General features: G+C 41.1%; 1 protein-coding gene across 1 annotated transcript in view; it reads right to left on the bottom strand.

Annotated features, from left to right (window-relative positions):
* Lrp2 (LDL receptor related protein 2) overlaps nucleotides 1–17,822 on the bottom strand; it is a 163,093-nt gene that overhangs the window by 84,965 nt on the left and 60,306 nt on the right. The window contains exons 11-22 of the mRNA XM_052182629.1: nucleotides 17,011–17,180; nucleotides 15,654–15,877; nucleotides 14,898–15,104; nucleotides 13,291–13,493; nucleotides 11,394–11,534; nucleotides 9,687–9,890; nucleotides 8,040–8,232; nucleotides 6,033–6,158; nucleotides 5,149–5,279; nucleotides 2,794–2,931; nucleotides 2,252–2,533; nucleotides 620–865 (exon numbers count right to left, since the gene is read on the bottom strand). Coding sequence (XP_052038589.1) covers nucleotides 620–865; nucleotides 2,252–2,533; nucleotides 2,794–2,931; nucleotides 5,149–5,279; nucleotides 6,033–6,158; nucleotides 8,040–8,232; nucleotides 9,687–9,890; nucleotides 11,394–11,534; nucleotides 13,291–13,493; nucleotides 14,898–15,104; nucleotides 15,654–15,877; nucleotides 17,011–17,180 — 2,265 coding nt within the window. The remainder of the gene's footprint in view (nucleotides 1–619; nucleotides 866–2,251; nucleotides 2,534–2,793; nucleotides 2,932–5,148; nucleotides 5,280–6,032; nucleotides 6,159–8,039; nucleotides 8,233–9,686; nucleotides 9,891–11,393; nucleotides 11,535–13,290; nucleotides 13,494–14,897; nucleotides 15,105–15,653; nucleotides 15,878–17,010; nucleotides 17,181–17,822) is intronic.

Raw genomic sequence — 17,822 nt, forward strand, 5'->3', positions numbered from 1 at the left:
TAGTCCAGAGAACTGTTCTATCTTAAACTATTGTTACAAATAACAATGCTAAAGAATAAGAACCAGGGAGATAAAGAGAGCCTGTGTCCTTATTCTGTATTAAATGAAAAGATAAAAAAGAAAAACAAACAGTCAGATGTCAGGATGCTTACAAGGTACTGGGTACATTTTTTTTTTCATTAAAGCCTTTTTTTCAAAAAACATGTAGACATGTGTGACGCAGAGATACAAGATCATAACTGGATGTCAGAAACATGCATGAGTACACATGCATCTGACAGCCACAGGTTGATGTCATCCTCCACTGATTGTCCTCAGTCCTCTCCTTCCTTTACAGCAGCAGTTAGCGGGGACTACAGATGTGCACCACTGCATCCAGCTGCAGCCCTTTGTTGGCCTTCCTTTGTTTATAGTTTCTATCTGGATGTCTGACAGCTGTGCTGTGCTGTGCTGACAAAGCTCCGTCCCTTCAGGAGAAGCTTTCAACAAGTATCAGACTAATGACCTCCAGAGGCTGATAAGGAGAGAACTGCAAGAGCCTTCGGGGAAAACTCCAAGGCTCCTCAGACCTACATACACCCCAGGCTACGCAGCCCAGAGAAATCAGCTCAGCACTCACGACAGTTCTTTTCATCCGATCCATCCGAACAATCATTGTCGGTGTCACAGACCCAGTCCTTTGGGATGCACATGTGATTGTCGCAGGTGAAGGAGGTGGACGGGCAAGTCGTCGTCGTCGAACGAGTGGGGCAGTTTTGCTCATCACTGCCATCTAAACAGTCGTTCTGTTTGTCACAGCGCCACGGGCCGGGGATGCACTGTCCGCCGTGGACGCACGTGAAGGCCGAAGACGAGCAAGTGTTATCTACAAAGAGCCACAAGGGGGCGTGAGCGTGCTACACTATCACCCTAGTGAGGCGGCCCAGTCACAAAAGGACACGCATGGAACGCAGTCACTGATAAGTGGATGTTAGCCCAGAAGCTCTGAATACCCAAGACACCACTCACATATCAAATCATTCCCAAGAAGAAGGAAGGAGAGGGCCCTGGTCCTGGAAAGGCTTGACGCAGCATTGTAGGGGATTGCCAGGACAGAGAAGTGGGAGGGGGTTGATTGGGGAACGGGCGGAGGGAAGAGGGCTTATGGGACATATGGGGAGGGGGGAACCCGGAAAGGGGAAATCATTTGTAATGTAAACAAAGAATATAGAAAATAAAAAATAATAATTAATTAATTAATTAATAAAAGAAAGTGTTTGGTTCTAAACATTTATGAGGTTGTTCCTAGAGAAACAAAGATCTTCTCACCTTTCAATACACTATCACACAAAATAAGAAGAAATGTGTGAATGGTTTAGGTTTGGTAAGTACCAAGCATAATATATATGCATATACTGTGTGTGTGTGTGTGTGTGTGTGTGTGTGTCTATGTGTGTGTGTACATACATGGATATCCTCTCTTAACCATCAAAAGGAAACTATGATTACTATGTAATTATCTTAAATTAGACTTTGAAAGATATGGGAATCTTCGCAAGACTAAAGCTCTAGTTGGCATAATCCTGGCTCATCTTTATGTTCCCTCCTAGGACAATTTCAGGAAAATGTACAACTTTTCAAACAACTCTTCTTTCACTCTAAAAGCACAGGTTACTCCCGACCTTATTTTAATAGATGCTTCTAAAGATCTCAATTATTTTCAATTTTTTTTTAATGGGATATTTGGGCCTTCGGCAATGGTAATCGTTAGGACTGAAGCTTCGTAGACTAGAATATCACCAAAAAAGTGAAGAATCAGAGATCCACTCCACTTCAGTTCATTTCACTCCAAAAGGAAGGCTAAAACACACACAGGACATGCTGTTTTCAAAGGCTACAGTTGCAAGGACCTATCCTGTAATTCTATTCTAGCCATTGCTGCTGATCAAACCCAGGGTCCTGCTCATGCTAAGCAGTTTCACTACGACTGAGACCTATTCTCAGCCCTAATTGATTTTTAAAGGATGAACTGACTATATTATTCCAAAGAGCTATGATCAAAAGAATTATCAATAACAGTCTAATGCATCTATAACATTACTTATGAATTATCTGTATTGCTTAACTTGCTATAAGTCTTTTGAGAATATGTTATGAATCTTATATTCTAAAAGAATGCCTCAGTGGTATTTTTCCATGCTTTGATTATTGCTTATGGATGGCCAGTCTTCTGCTCTAGTCACCTCCCCAACACTCCAGCTCAGATACTTACTAAAGGCCCCACACTGATGCTCATCGCTGTTGTCATGACAATCATCCACTCCATCGCAGCGGAAGAAACTCGGCACACACTTGCCATTGTTGCAGGGAAAGGAGTAGGAGCCACACTGCTGTGTGGGTGGCTCTCGGGCTGGGTCTCCCTCACAAGTCATTTGATCCCTCTGAAGCGTCATGCCATAGGGGCAGCCACACACCCGCTGGAAGTTGGGTACGGGGAAGCAGAAATGGCTGCAGTCACCGTTGGGATGGGTGGTCTGGTTGCAGTAGTTAGACCCTGAAAATGCAGAAACAGCTAGATCCAAACTTCAGCACTACAAAGTCAGGAATCAGCCCACCAAAGACAGCATTCGGGTTAAGTACAGGAAAGTTCTAAGGTATGTATTTCCAAGAAACCAGAGTCTTGCTGTGTTGAACTATATGGCTGGCAGGAATGTAGCGTTGTGAGGAATTATATTGAAGGCACAGTTAAAGAGAAAGGAACCAACAAGTCAGATAACTGTGTCTGCATGGAGACTACTTGGCAACGCCCCTCACCGGTCTGCAGGTCAGCATCATATGCTTTCACGAGCATTATACTGCTGATGCCGCTTCGAACAACTGTCATGTCACCACCGTCTGATTTCCTGACTCGAATAATCGAACCCAGTCTCCAGTCGGTTAAGTACACGTAATCTAAGGAGGAAAAGAGAGTAATTAGAGTTTCCATCACAGTTTAAGGAAATGCAATAGGCTTACAGGAATGCGGTAGTCCAAGAGCCCATCGTTCATCTGCCTGTAGCCATTTACTCTTTGGAAGTCCATATTTTATAGACGTCGTGGCTCAGGTTGAGGCAAATGTATAATGGTATTTAGTAGCAATCATACAAATAAGCATGAAAAAGTTGAGTTCTTATCCCCAGCCAAAACACTTAATATTTTGAAAAAAGGAAACAGAGCCCATGGTCTCTAAGGCCAGTTCAGAGTGCAGCGTCCTGTAGCCTCCTATGAGAATTCCTACCATTTTTTTAGATCCAATTTAATAAGAAGCTTTTGCTGGGAGATGGTGGGCCAAGTCTTTAATCCCAGCACTCGGGAGGCAGAGGCAAGGCAGATCTCTGAGTCTGAGGCCAGCCTGGTCTACAGAGTGAGTTCTAGGACAGCCAGGGCTACACAGAAAGGAGGAGGAGGAGACGGAGGAGGAGGAGGGGGAGGAGGAAGAAGAAGAGAAGAAGCTTTTAATAAGAAGTCCAAATCTCATTTTTTTAAGTTAGAGTAAAACTATCAACAACTGTGCAAACGTACATATGAGCCTAATGATTTCGATTTCATCAATATATTCTGTGTAAATTAAGACCATAACTAATTAGAAAATAAAACTAAGAATAAATGCTAACAATGTCACCCATGTTATAAAATCAGGTTTCCTCTTCTGTGGCCCATACTAGTAGGCCATCAAAGCCACTAAATCATATCTCCATTTATTGCAAATGTCAGTTCCACCATTCAGAACGATGTCTCATTGTATCTAAGCAGACAAAGAGTCAAGTCAAACTTATAGTCCTGTGAAGTATACAGTCAAGAAAGTCTAGCTAGTCTTTTGGTAAAAAATTAATGATTTGTATAGTATTGTGAAATAAAAGAGCATCCCATACCAAATTCGTAGGGAAACTAGCTAGGCATGCTTAGCATTCATAGATTTCTGAGACTGTGGAAAGAAGATCATGGGTTTGAATGAGCTTGGCTTCTGTAGAGAGACCCTGTCTTCCAAGGAAAAGAAAGGGGGAAAAGATTCATAGCAGAAGTCAGAATTGACTGAAACCAATATTTTGGGAGCTAGTATTGTTCTCATGGGAATGCACTCACTATTTTTCATAGTGGTAAAACCAAAAGATATCCAAACATCCCACCATACAACAGAGGAAAATTCACATTTAAAAAATGCTCCTATGACTAGCAAATAGCACGAGACTCACAGACAATATTTGAAAGGGGGAGTAAAAACGGGAGGGATGACTGTTTATAATTGACTCATCTCATCAAAAATCTCAGAGCATTTTTAAAATATTTTTTAAAATACCACACACTCCACAGATAGACAGCAGGATGGAATATTCAGTATGACTACCCCACTCTAGTTGTTTAGAGCACTATGCTAAGTATTCGACTTTGGGGTTCCAACAGGAACACAACTAGTTCATACACAAGGCTTTTGGTAGTTCTTTCTACAAAGTGTCACCCCTCAAAGTAGACAAATTATGGTATACTTTGTTCAGTTGTCTGGACAACAAGGTCTCCCTATTCAGTTTATTCCATTAAGTTAGCTGCGAGCTTGCCCTGCAGCCCAAGCTGGTCTCACGATTGCCCTGCCTTCCAAGTGCTGGGATAGCAGGAACGCACTACCAGAAGGTTTGAGCAAGCATTTGTGAGTAGTTCATGAGCTGCACACAAGAACCCTGTTTCTTGGAATAAACAAGTCAACTGTTTTATTCTGTATGGTCTTATTAAGCCATGACTTAAAATTGTGGCCCAGGCCACTCTCTGGGTGATCCCAAATGAGTGTGTGCCACCAAGCCTGACTCACCAGAGATAGATAGATAGATAGATAGATAGATAGATAGATAGATAGATGATAGACAGACAGACAGACAGGCATTCTAAGCAAACCAAGTCACAGAAGCATACTACCATTGAAGAAGGTAGTTGAGAGACGTAGACCAAAGTTTGGCAATAATCATAGTCTCCATCATTTCCCACAATTCCATGGCTCTCAGAAATCTTTACTAGCAATGTGAAAATTATACAGAAATATGAATAAAAAACACAATCATGTTTCTGCTCTTCATGAGCATATTATGGGGTAAGGATAGAGTTTTGTGGTAAATATATACCTCTTGTTGCTTCAAAGCATACCTTTAAAAACAGTGAGTCCAAATGGATGAGTCATCTGGTCTACGTGGCCCAGTCTTTTTCTATCCAAACCATCAAGGTTGCTGTGCTCAATCTTATCAAAAAAGGCATCTACCCAGTACAATCGTGAAGTACTAAAAAAGAAGATGATATGTTATTTAATCCCGAGACATGAGTGCCCTGAAGAGTGAGGACCTTGGTAGTTAACTTTCATACAAAAGTCAAATATGTTTATTAATAATTTACATTGTATGCTTTCACAGATACAGTAAGCTTAAATTTTTAAATCTTTGAGTTGGGAAATGTGTTTTCCTCCTTGAGAAATAGACAAGAATATTGATGTTAATGTTTAAAAGACTGGCCTATTTCTCCCATAACCTGCTTTAATAACATATTTATAAGCTAATTGGTCTTCTTCCTAGATAGATCATCAACTCCTGAGAACCCCCAAAGCATGCATAAACAAATATACACTGGTCAATTGGTTCAGTATTCATTAACTAATTCACTTGTTGATTAATTACTATCCTTAAGGTGTCTCTATAAGATTAAGCCCAAGCTTGCTACATTTAATCAGATCTCTACATGAACTCTACATGAACTTTATCCATCTTGACCTAGTCATTCTACTGTTTCTAGAAATTTCCTCAGAATACTAAGGAGTGTATTGATTTTTTATCCCACCAGCAGCTGGCCAGTTGGATTTGTATTCTAGATCATTCAGCATCCATTACCCATGACCTGACAGTGATCAAAAAGTCTCAGAAACATGCAGGATTCATTTCCTTACTGCAACACACCACCATGTGTCCAGTATACTGGAACCAGTGTCCAGGATACCTTCTCCACACTGGAAAGTGATTAAAATCCAGATGGTATCTACTTACCTCCAATCAATGGCCAAGCCGTTGGGCCACCCCAGACTAGTGTTGACTATGGGCATTAAGTGAGATCCATCACTCCATGCTCTCATAATTTTTGCAGGACGGAACCAATCACTCAGGAACATATACCTAGAAAGTGGGAGCAAATCAAGCAGGACAATTTTGGAACAAACTGATATGTAATCGCAGTCACAATTATACATGATATTAAAATGGGCATCCAGGAGAGAGAAATAATTAGACTATACAGGTTGTAAAACTTCTGTCACCCAACATATTAGTGGAGACCTTTAATTCCCAACACCTGGGAAACCTGTCACCCTGAGTTCCATAGAGAGTTGCAGGACAGCTAGAGCTATTGTGAGTTCAAGACCAGCCTGGTCTACATAGTGAATTCAGGACATACATAGGGAGACCCTGTCTCAAAAAAAGAAAGAAAGAAAGGAAGGAAGGAAGAAAGGAAGGAAGGAAGGAAGGAAGGAAGGAAGGAAGGAAGGAAGGAAGGAAGGAAGGAAGGAAGGAAGAAGAAAGAAAGAGAAAACAGAGTTTGCTGAGTTTATGTCCACCCACATAGCCAAGCTGGTATTCAGTTTATGTTTCTCTTGCCTCTGCCATCAGCACTACAACATCAATGCTAGTTAATAGTTAGCTGCCATCTTTCATATGTGACCATGATTCAGGTTACATAGCGAAAACTTTATGAATAAGAAATCAAATTTATTTGCTTTTAATCTGGGCTTAAAAATTCAGAACCCACCAGACCATTCTCTATTTATTCTTCTATAAGGAATTTATAACTCTACAAAAAATTATTTGGTTTTGTTTTGAACCTGGCTTAACTCTAGCTGTCCTGGAACTCACTGTGTATACAAGGCTGGCCTTGAACTCAGAGATCTGCCTTCCCCTGCCTCCCAATTGCTGGGATTAAAGTCACACACCACTTATTTTTCCCTCCACTTCTTTTTCTCTTTTATACAATCCCTAGGAATCAAAACCATTTCTGGGTGTAACTTCCTAAACTATGATGGCTTCACATCATTTCAAAGAAAATAGTAAGAATGCAACAGCTTTTCAAAACTGAAGATTCAGGTTGCTATAAATTCATTAGAAAATTCAACCATTTAACTGTATTGGTGAATAAGGTTTACAAAGAAAAACTGAAAGTATAAAGAGAGCACAGCTTTTAGAAAGAGAGAGAGGGAGAAAGAAAGAGAGAGAGAGAAAGGAAGGAAGGAAGGAAGGAAGGAAGGAAGGAAGGAAGGAAGGAAGGAAGGAAGGAAGGAAAGGAAGGAAGAAAATAGAAAAAAATAAAGAAAACAAAGGAACAAAGAAAGAACAAGTCTGGTGTCTGAGCAGGTCTAGAGTTTAACTACAGATGTGGCTCAACAGCGTGAGCCCTTCCCAAGTCACTGTACCTCACCTAGCCACAGACTTAAAGAGAGGATATGTATCTATGCCCCACCCCAACCCCAGGTGAGGGAACCTGGTGAGGTGAGTCACAAGTTAGTTTTATCATCTCTTGAGTTTTTTTATCATTCCATTCAAGTACAACCTTGTACTTGAGTATCTCAGGCTTTTTCTGACTAAGTTACTACACACATTCAAGTAAAAATAAATAAATAATAAAAAAGGACACTGTAGACTGTTCTGTTTCCTTCTGTTTGACCCAGTGCTAATGGTACATGAAACAGGGATTTGAAAGTTCTTATAATACTTAAAATGACTTGATGATTAGCACCCAACTCCTCACCCCATCCCGCCCACCACCCCCATGAAAACTTCATATCAATTGCCTAAGGTGAGGCAAGAATTGGACCCTTCCTTGATAGCTCTGCTATTTTTTTCCTTCCTAAGGTAACTATAGGAGAACCATACTTCAGAGAAAGGTAAAACTTAAATTTTAAGGTGATCCCCTAAGGTTACGGCAAAGAGATGAAATTGAAGGTGAGCTTCACCAGGACAGCCCACTGTGAGAGGCATTCAGCAGTTGTGTTGCAAGCTCTCACGTACCCAGCAGTGGGATGCACCACAATGGAGCGAGGGTTGTTTAAGTTGCTGACTATCTGTCGTCGGGACTTATCGGCCAGCCTCAGGACAGTGACACTCTTTAGCCCTCCATCTGTCCAGTAGAGATTCCTTGAGATCCAGTCAAAAGTCAAGCACTCAACATTTTGCAACCTGTTTGCTGTGAGGACTTCTTTTCCTAGAGGTAAAAATACAGTCATATTATTTAAGACAAATTTCCCAACGGTTTCACGTTTAAAGGTTGGATGAAAGGGCATATTGTAAAAACATGTGTGGAATTCTTTAAGGAAAAAAGAATCTCAAACCGCTGAACAACAATGAGATATGCCCACAGTTTGGATCTCAAAGAGGAGATATGGTAGTGAGTGATAAACAGAACTGGGTCTGGATTCACTCCCTTCTTCAAACTTCCAGAACATGTGAGAAAGATACCTGCACTCACCTACTACCACCCAGAGACAGCTCTGAGATGACACTGCCAGGTACAGTTGGGGGCAGCCCACAAACAGTCCCGCCCAGCCCTCCGGAGATGCTCTGCAAGCTTGTACTGGAAGCCAAGATTGCAAAGAAACCAGAAGAGTTGGCTGTGTGAGAAAAAGACCATCTTTCCTCTGCATATCCTTCGCTATGAAAACCTTGAGACTTCCTTCTCTGTGGCTCATTAAGAATAAGCAACCACATTTCTGTTTTGTAGTGTGTTTTAAGAAAAAGAAAAGGCAGCCAGTCAGGGTGGCATAAGCCTTGAATCAAGGCCAGGGTGTCTCTGAGTTCCTGAGGTGAGCCAGGTCTACAGAGAAAGTTCCAGGACAGCCAGAGCTATTACACTGGGGTATTATAGTACCCAGCATCATGGGTACTATATATGCATGGCGATTACTACTGAGTCTTTTTATGGATGATGAATGGGAAGATGCAAAATGAAGCATTGGGTACAAGAAATGTGGAGCCAAGGAAGTAATGAGTCTTTGGTGCACACAACTTGATAGTGCTTGGTAGGCTAGAGGTTCCCAATGGGAGCGGAGAGACAGAGTGCCAGGTATTGTCACAGCTTAGCTAGGGGCTAGAGAGTAAGTGACAGGGACTGGAGGACAGACAGGACAAAGGACCAGCAAGTTGGGGCTCCAAGAATTCATTCGTCAATATTAAAATGTACTTTCTTAAAGAAACAAAATACAAACAAATAAAAAACCACCACCTGAGCCTGGGTGGTGGCTCAAGCCTATAATCCCAGCACTTAGGAAGTGGAGGCAGGAGCATAGCTGTGAGTTGAGGTCAGATTGGGTTATATAACACAGATCGAGACAAACTGGGTCATCATAGTAAGACCCTATCTCCAACAAACTTACAAATAAAGCCAACTCTGATTATGATTTGTCTTGAAAATAAATGAGAGGTATCAGGGAATGGACGGTTCATATCTATCAAGCCAGAACTCAGGAGGCTGAGGCAGGGGGATATTCTCTCAAGTTCCAAGACAGTGTGAGCTATATAGCAGAGGAGAGCTATAGAGAACAGACGGGCAAAGCCTATTGTATGTATGTATATGATGTGTATGTGCATGCAAAACAAATGAGTAATTGCTAGTATTAGGAAAAACAAATCAACTATGTCAAACACACATACTTTCCTCACCTGTGCCGTCAATTTTTTGTTTGTAAATTATGTCTTTCGACAAATCTGAGTAGAAGATGGTACTGTGCTGAGCATCAAAATCAATTCCAACAAAGAAGGAAGGACTCCCTGTGACAGGGACCATGACGTCTTCCTGGGTGGAGAGGGTGAAAGGGATCCCACGCACAGCCGTTTGCGATGAGAAGAGCAGGAAGTTCTTCACAGCTGTAGAAAGACGGAGGATACAAGAGAGTGAGCTGGCAGTGCCACCCACCCCACCATGTTCCGGAGACATTGCTATGTCCATCTAGCACACTAGGTAACCATAAAATCTAACTCTGAGAAGAACAACAGATAACTGTAGAGTAAATACATCTGGGAACCAGTCTAGAAGTAGGGGGGTAAGTGCACAATGATCACATTAAACTTATCATTAATAAATGATCAAATTTAATCATTTATTTAATCATTAATTAAATTTATGATTAATTAAATTAATAAATGATTAAAGTCCTCTCTTTTTGCACACAAATATCATGTATATTCACACACCTGGTAGCTCTTATGTTTGAGGTGCTGTGGTTACATTCCGAGAGAGCAAAGGCCAAAGGAAGGGCTCTAGCTCTATGCCCAGAGACAGTGTCTCTCACTGAGCCTGCAGCTCACTTAATTACAGGGCAACCAGACAGACAGACAGACAAACAGACAGGGACACAGAAATAGACAAAGAGAGAGGCAGAGACAGAGACATAGAGAAAGACAGAGACAGAAGAGACACAGACACAGAGAGTAGCAATTATGTAGATTATTCAAAAAGAAATGAGGAAGAGAAGGTGAGAGATTGAAGAAGTGAAAAAATAGGGAATGATGTCTAAAAGCAAAGAAAACCATAACAGTGTGTTAGAAAATTCAGAGACAATGGAAATACATCCCTAAAAGGCAAAAACTGAAGAAGCTTAACATCAAATAAGTAGGCAATATTTTATTTTTTAAATACTAGAATATGGCTGAAGTTAGCAACACCAGAGACAGGAATATCTAGAGAGCAAAAATATGTCCAGAGGACGAAGAGTCATGAACAGGAGCAGCATTATTAGTAGAGTTCTGGTCATCAGAAATAGATGTGCTGATAAAAATGAAATGGGGCAGGCCCCAAGAGAGCCAGGAGGAGGAGAGGGAGGAGAGAAACAAAAACTATTTTGGAATATAGCCACAGGCCAGCTGATCTTAGAAGTCATTCACAGGAATGGAGGTAGCATGCGAAGTGAAGACAGTAAGGCAGACAGGCAAACAGTCAGGCAGGCAGACAGGAAGAGCACAAGACCCTTGTGTTCCTACCCCAGCACGAGGAGGTGGGGGAGAGAAAATGTGGAGAAGCTCCAATGGTGGGACACAACCACAAGTCAGGATGCTGAGGCAGGAAGGCCATGAGTTCCAGGCCAGATTAAATAGGAAAGTAGAAGCAGAAAGTAGCTTGAACCCGATCATACAGAATCTAAAGGTCATAGCTAATAACTTACAGTAATAAAAGGGAAAGATATCTCTAACTCTGAACAAGGAGCAAAGAGAAACCTCAATCCTCCAGTGGTTCTATATAAAGAGAACACAGTACCCTTCTTACAGGGAAGAATTCAATCAACAGAGTTAGTTCAATGCAGAACAGAACGGTCTGGGCAGAAGCATGTGATGTCCACCAGAAAGACAGTGAGAGGAGGCAAGATCTCTCACCAACACAGTGGTGCTCATCTGCATCCAGTTCAAAGCCGAATTCACACTTGCATCGGTAGCCCAGGCCACCGTTATCCGTCCTGTGACTGAGGACGCAGATCTGCGCACAGGCCCCATTGTTGCTTCCGCACGGATTGGTGGCTGGGGAAAACATGCAGATTAAGATGCACTGAGAAAACTGCAATAACACAAACCACACACAACCAAGTAATTTATTCCTATAATAAAAATCTTTCCTAGTATACACATTTTTCCTATTACTTAGTGAGCACGTGTTTTACAAGGTTTTTTTTTTCTTTTTAGATTTATTTATTTTATTTATATGAGTACACAGTAGCTGTCTTCAGACACACCAGAAGAGGGCATCAGATCCCATTACAGATGGTTGTGAGCCACTTTGTGGTTGCTGGGAATTGAACTTAGGACCTCTGGAAGAAACAGTAGGTGCTCTTAACCACTGAGCCATCTCTCCAGCCCATGAGTACATGTTTTGCAAGTAAGTTAGTGTACCTCCACTAGCTCTAAGAGAGAAAAATTATTATCCCAGCAGGTTCTGAAAAGCTGGCAAGATGTGAGTGCTTGGGTAAAATAGATCTGGTTCCAAACCCTACTATGCATCTGTCGCACATGTTTACACCTTCAGATGGGTCACTGCAGCCTGGGCTCAAGGCTGCCAATACTAACTTACTTTGTCTGATTTATAAATTTTATTTTTTGTTTGTCTTATGTGTATGGGTGTTTACCTGCATTTATGTCTGTGTACCACGTGTGTGCAGTGCCCAAGGAGGCCAGAAGAGGGCATCAGATCCCCTTTACCGATGGTTGTGAGCCACTGTGTGTGTTAGTGCAAGTCCCTTAGTTTATGTGCACTGCTAAGCCGCTCATCTGCTTCATAAACCATCTTCAGAAACTTTGACTTATTCTCTCAACTGTGTTGATTTGAGGGAATAATAGCCAGTTATCATTCAGAGCCAAATAACGAAAATAATATAGATGGCTGAACAGATTACGGTAGCTCCAAATTCAACAAGAGCTCATAAAAAGTCTGAAAAATCATTCCAGAGATGTTTTCAGACCAAGCGTGCATTTTTTTTCAAGTGTATCATATTAAAGTCTATCCATCCAACTATATCTATATGTTTTTTGCAAACATTGCCTTGGTTTTAGTATTTTTCTTCAGTCCACAAACACAGAAATTAGCAAAATACGGTACAAATAGATATATCAAAGTTTAAAAAAAAAGAACACTCAAACACACATAAATCCTACTCTAAACTAACAGTAACTGAATCAAGATTCCTTCATACATATTTTTTAAGCCAATACTATTCATTTTTTGTTACTATGGCTCTATAGTATATTCAACCTTAGAGAGATACCTGCCTCGACTGGGATTGCAACCAGAGATTTAATTAGGGACCAAACATACCAAACCTATTTGGTCCATGACAGCCCTAACACAAACCAAAGAACAAATGCAAAACATAGCCAAAGAAATAGAAAACACACTTGACAGTAAGAAAACTGAGCTCTTGTGTCGCATGGAATCCCAGTGTCCTCAAACGTGGCAGGACAGATGTCATAGATTGCTCCCAATGGAGGGTAAGTGGCTAGTATACTTCATTTGCCACTAGAACCAAGCGCCCAGGCAGGCTCTGGAAAATACTACAGGAGCCAAGAAGCATCCGTTCAAGGCATCTCCTTGACATTTGTGACGAACTCTAAAATAATTGACACTGATTTCTTCAGAGGTTCATGATCTTGAGAAGGTTAGCACTCTGGACAACTGTAAACACACATGCATAGCACGGAAACCTCATGCGGTGCTTCATTAGTTCCATGACTACAAGATACTCTTTCCTACACCAAGTAAGGTGACCATCATCAGGAGACTTACCATTGGGCTGCCGGAGGGCGTGGTAAACTGTCACTCCATGAGGCCTCAGGGAAGACTGGTGGTACACTTGAGGGTTGGTCTCTGTGAACTTGTTCGCTTTCATCACAGCCATCTTTGTCCAATCAGTAAAGAACACATGTTCCTCAAATAAGCTTATCCCAAAGGGATGAGGGATGAGGGAGCCTCCACGAACTACCGTCTTCCTGTTTCAAAGGACACAAGCATGGGCCATAGCCTTTGTTGCTCTGTTTTTATTTTAGTGAAGAGGTCATTTGTTCAGCTGAATCTCTAAAAACCTAAATTAGTTCCTGTTATCATATAGAACAAGTTGAAATCGAAGTATTTGGTGAAGCTTTTGAAATCCCTTCTTATTATGCAGAATTTTCTTTCTTAGACAAAGACAGCTGAATCTTGACTACCAGGCTCAAGTTGTAGCTCAAAAGTAGGGTGCTTCCCATGATGTTAAGGTCCCAGTATGACCAAAGGAAGAAAATGAGAAGGAAAAGCAGGAGGAGGAGGAAAAGGAAGAAGAGGAAATCAACCACAGCTTCCTTTCTCTCTCACTTGGCCTTTACACTTAAAGGGTTGCCTCACAGAAAAGGATAGGATGTGAAATGGTATTTTAAACTCCATGGATGGATGGATGGATGGATGGATGGATGGATGGATGGATGGATGGATGGGTGGATGGATGGATGGATGGATGGATGGATGGATGGATGGATGGGTGGGTGGATGGATGGATGGATGGATGGATGGATGGATGGATAGAGTCAGGATCAGAAATCTGGTGGATGACTCCCCAACAGTAATAACCCAATGCATCACAGACTATTCCTCAGCAACTAGGAGGCTGGACAATGGAACGCAGGCAAACACTCAATGCTGCCACTCTTGGGTGCCGGAAGAAACCCTCCACAGATCAGAACTGTAGCAGAGCACAGTAGCCAGAACTGCTTAAATAAGAAGAAAACAAGGCAGAAGATACTGACTAAAAAGAAAAAATGAAGGATGTGTACCACATCTATAAACAATTTGATTAAACATAGGAAAAGTAGAGATGTTCAAGGAGAAACTATTATCTAAGAAAAAAATGTTACAAAGCCCTGAAAACAGTACAATGGGGCTCTTGAAGAAGATGAAAACATTAGCCGGGCATAGTGGCGCACGCCTGTAATTCCAGCACTTGGGAGGCAGAGGCAGGTGGATATCTGAGTTCGAGGCCAGCCTGGTTTATAGAGTGAGTTCCAGGACATCCAGGACTACACAGAGAAACCCTAGATGAAAACATACACAATAAAAATAATAATAGCAATAAAAAATAAGAAAATAAATGTTTTGAGGTTGTTTGTTTGTTTTGAGGCAGTTTATCTGTGTGTAACCCTGGCTGTCCTGGAACTCACTCAGGCTGGCCTCGAACTCAGAGATCGCCCTGCCTCTGCCTCCTGGTGCTAGGAAAGAGCATGTCACTGAGGGTACAAATCAACACAAAGATCAATCATGCTCTCATTTCAAAATTGATTTTAACTCTGGTCCTTCATATTTATACAATTCCTCTAAAATTTATAGAGCCATTACAAAACAAAAAAAAACAAAAAAACCCTCACCTTTGAATTCCATCATATGTTACAGTTTCAATGTAGTCATAACGAGAGTCCACCCAGTAAACTCGCTTGGACACCAGATCCAGAGTGATCCCAGCAGGCCACCCCACTTTGGTCGTTACCAGGTCTTTTCGATTGCTACCATCCATGAAGGCTCTCTCCACCTTGGGTTGCCCAGAGAGGCTTCCCCAGTCTGAGAAAAACAAATAGCTACAAAAGAAGAGCAGGAGATGAAAGTTTGTGAGTTTACTTTATCCTCCTAAAACTCAAATATGGATGTCTAAAACATTTGCATTTAAGTCTGAAGGAAAGTAGGCATTTGGTATGCTGTGCTGGATCACACTGATGATCAGCATGAGATCTACACTCTGAGGGGAAGAAGTCTAAGCAGAGTACTCACAGTGGCCTTCCCTCTTTAACAGCCCTGTCTTCCAGTTCATGCTTAAGTGAATCCCCTTAATACAGGTGGAGCATGCTAATGTTGTGTTATAATGATTAAACCAAAACAGAGCTGGGCAAGTGTGGTTAAGTAAGAAGACAAGTCACACCAACACATCAGGTGCTTCCAGGGCACCGACGGGCATGTTTGGATTACATCTCCTCATATGGACTAATATTTAGTGAACTCTGTTAAAGCCTCTATCTCTAGGAACCTAGTAAACATAGGTTCTAGAGTCCAGAACTGAAAGAACTCAGAATTAACCTTCATTGAATTCAGTACAGGTTCGATGTGAATGGCGAGGAATAGGTGTCACTTACCCCACGGTTGGATCAAGGGCAATTCCTCTAGGATGCCCCAAGTTTTCAGTTATGAGAGTAACACGCTGACTTCCCTCCAAGTTGACCACATCAATGCGGTTGACTTTTGTCTCTACCAGATAAAGTTTATTATTAATCCAATCCACAGCCAGATTTTCTGGAGTGTCAACAGAAACATTAAGAATTTCTTGGGTATCTAAGCCATTAATGTCAGTGGAAAAAACCTGAAAGAAATGACAAAATCGTTATACTTCCTAAACCAGAGCATGAACCCTGTTTTCCGATATTTTACTATCTATATGTATCTATCTATAGTAGATAGATAATAGATAGATAGATAGAAAGATAGATAGATAGATAGATAGATAGATAGATAGATAGATAGAAAGCACTATCTCAACCTTATAATGTTACCAGAAGAATTTTGTATATATAAGGTAAATACCTGGTTGGGTTTTATAGAGTGTTGCTCTGTTTTGTTTTGGTAAAGATGATAATGGTTTATTTTGGATTTTTAGTTTTATTCAAATAAGAATTGCTAATGATCAAAACTCAACTTTGTGTTTTAGCCTTAATTAGAATGTTTTAAAGAGGGCTGGAGAGATGGTTCAACGGTTAAGAGCACTGACTGCTCTTCCAGAGGTCCTGAGTTCAATTCCCAGCAACCGCATGGTGGCTCACAACCATCTGTAATGGGATCTGATGCCCTCTTCTGGTGTCTAAAGACAGCAACAGTGTACTCACATACATCAAATAAACAAATCTTAAAAAAAAAAAAAAGACTTTTAAAGACATACTTGTTTTCATATTAAAAGAAATGTAACAAGAATAAACGTGACTCTTTAGTGGTTTCTAAAATTTATGTTTCAAGAATCAAATTTCTAACAAAAATCAATCTTATTTTCTTATTAAAACAATGCCATTAAAAAAACTGCCCAACCTTCAGTTACAATTCTATGTGCAAGATGAAGGTTTGAAAAAAAAAATCTGATTTTATCATGCAAGTAAGAAGAGTATTTTTACATTTTAAATGATCAAGTTTCCAAAATGGTGACTAAATATCTATCTAGTTCTGAAAGGTCTATGATTTCTTTTAATTAGGCTTTTGGACTCCTTTATGAATAAAATTAAAAGTTGCTCAAGGCCAATACAAATAATAGCTGTCTTTGTCTCACAGGTCACATGTAATAGTATAGCATGGAAAAGACTCTGACTAACATAAAATATCTCAAGGGCTGTTCTTGTCAGAAAACAAAGGAACTTTCCCCTCTCCTCCCCCCAAAATGAAAAGCTATCAACACTTTTTGCTTTAGGCTCCATTCAGACCATAAGCTATGCCCTTGAATTTTCTATTTACCTTCTCCTGCATGGGGTCTGTCCAAAAAACTCTTTGCTTCTGATAGTGAAAGTCCACCCCCATAACCATTCCACGGTTCTTAGACTCTGCTAGAATCCGGAAGTTTCTTCCATGAAGATCTCCAACTAGCAAATCCCGACCATCGGAGAAGATAATGGAGGCCGAACTGACTGCAAGGGAGAAGGAAGGCAGCCGAAAAAGCAGTGAGGACACCTGGCATCAGCATCGATGATTCCCATGAGTCGAGCCTTCATCAACCCTTCTACCAACCTTACCAGAAGTGAACTGACTCACAAAGACACTTAACAAAGTATTCCACAATCAGTGGGTTAGAGCAGCGTCCGCACTGTTGGTCCAGTGAAGCTAAGAACAAATACAGCGATTTGGACAGCTTATAGTCACATGCATACTCATGCTCTGATAAATACAGAACACATTTTAAAGACTCCAGGAATGTATGGCTCCGATGGATCCAAGTCTACACTACAGACTCTCCAGTATACAAGATATCTTGATGAAATCACTCCCTGAGTCCTATTAGTAGTGGCTAAAAATATGGTTGACTGGTTTAAAACGTTATGTGCAGGGCGGAAGAGATGGCTCGACGGCAAAAAGCACTGGGTTCTCTTCCAGAGGATGCGGGTTTGAGTCTCACAACTTGAAGAACACCTTGTAATTTTCTATAACTTCAGTTCCTGGCTTTGTGACACCCTCCTCTGGATGTCTTATTGCAGACACACTTGCAGGCAAAGCACTCAGGAAAGATTTTTTTTTTTAGAACTGTTTATGCATTCAAAACTGATGTACTGTGC

Source organism: Apodemus sylvaticus, chromosome 5, assembly GCF_947179515.1.
Source record: "Apodemus sylvaticus chromosome 5, mApoSyl1.1, whole genome shotgun sequence".
Lineage (NCBI taxonomy): Eukaryota > Metazoa > Chordata > Mammalia > Rodentia > Muridae > Apodemus > Apodemus sylvaticus.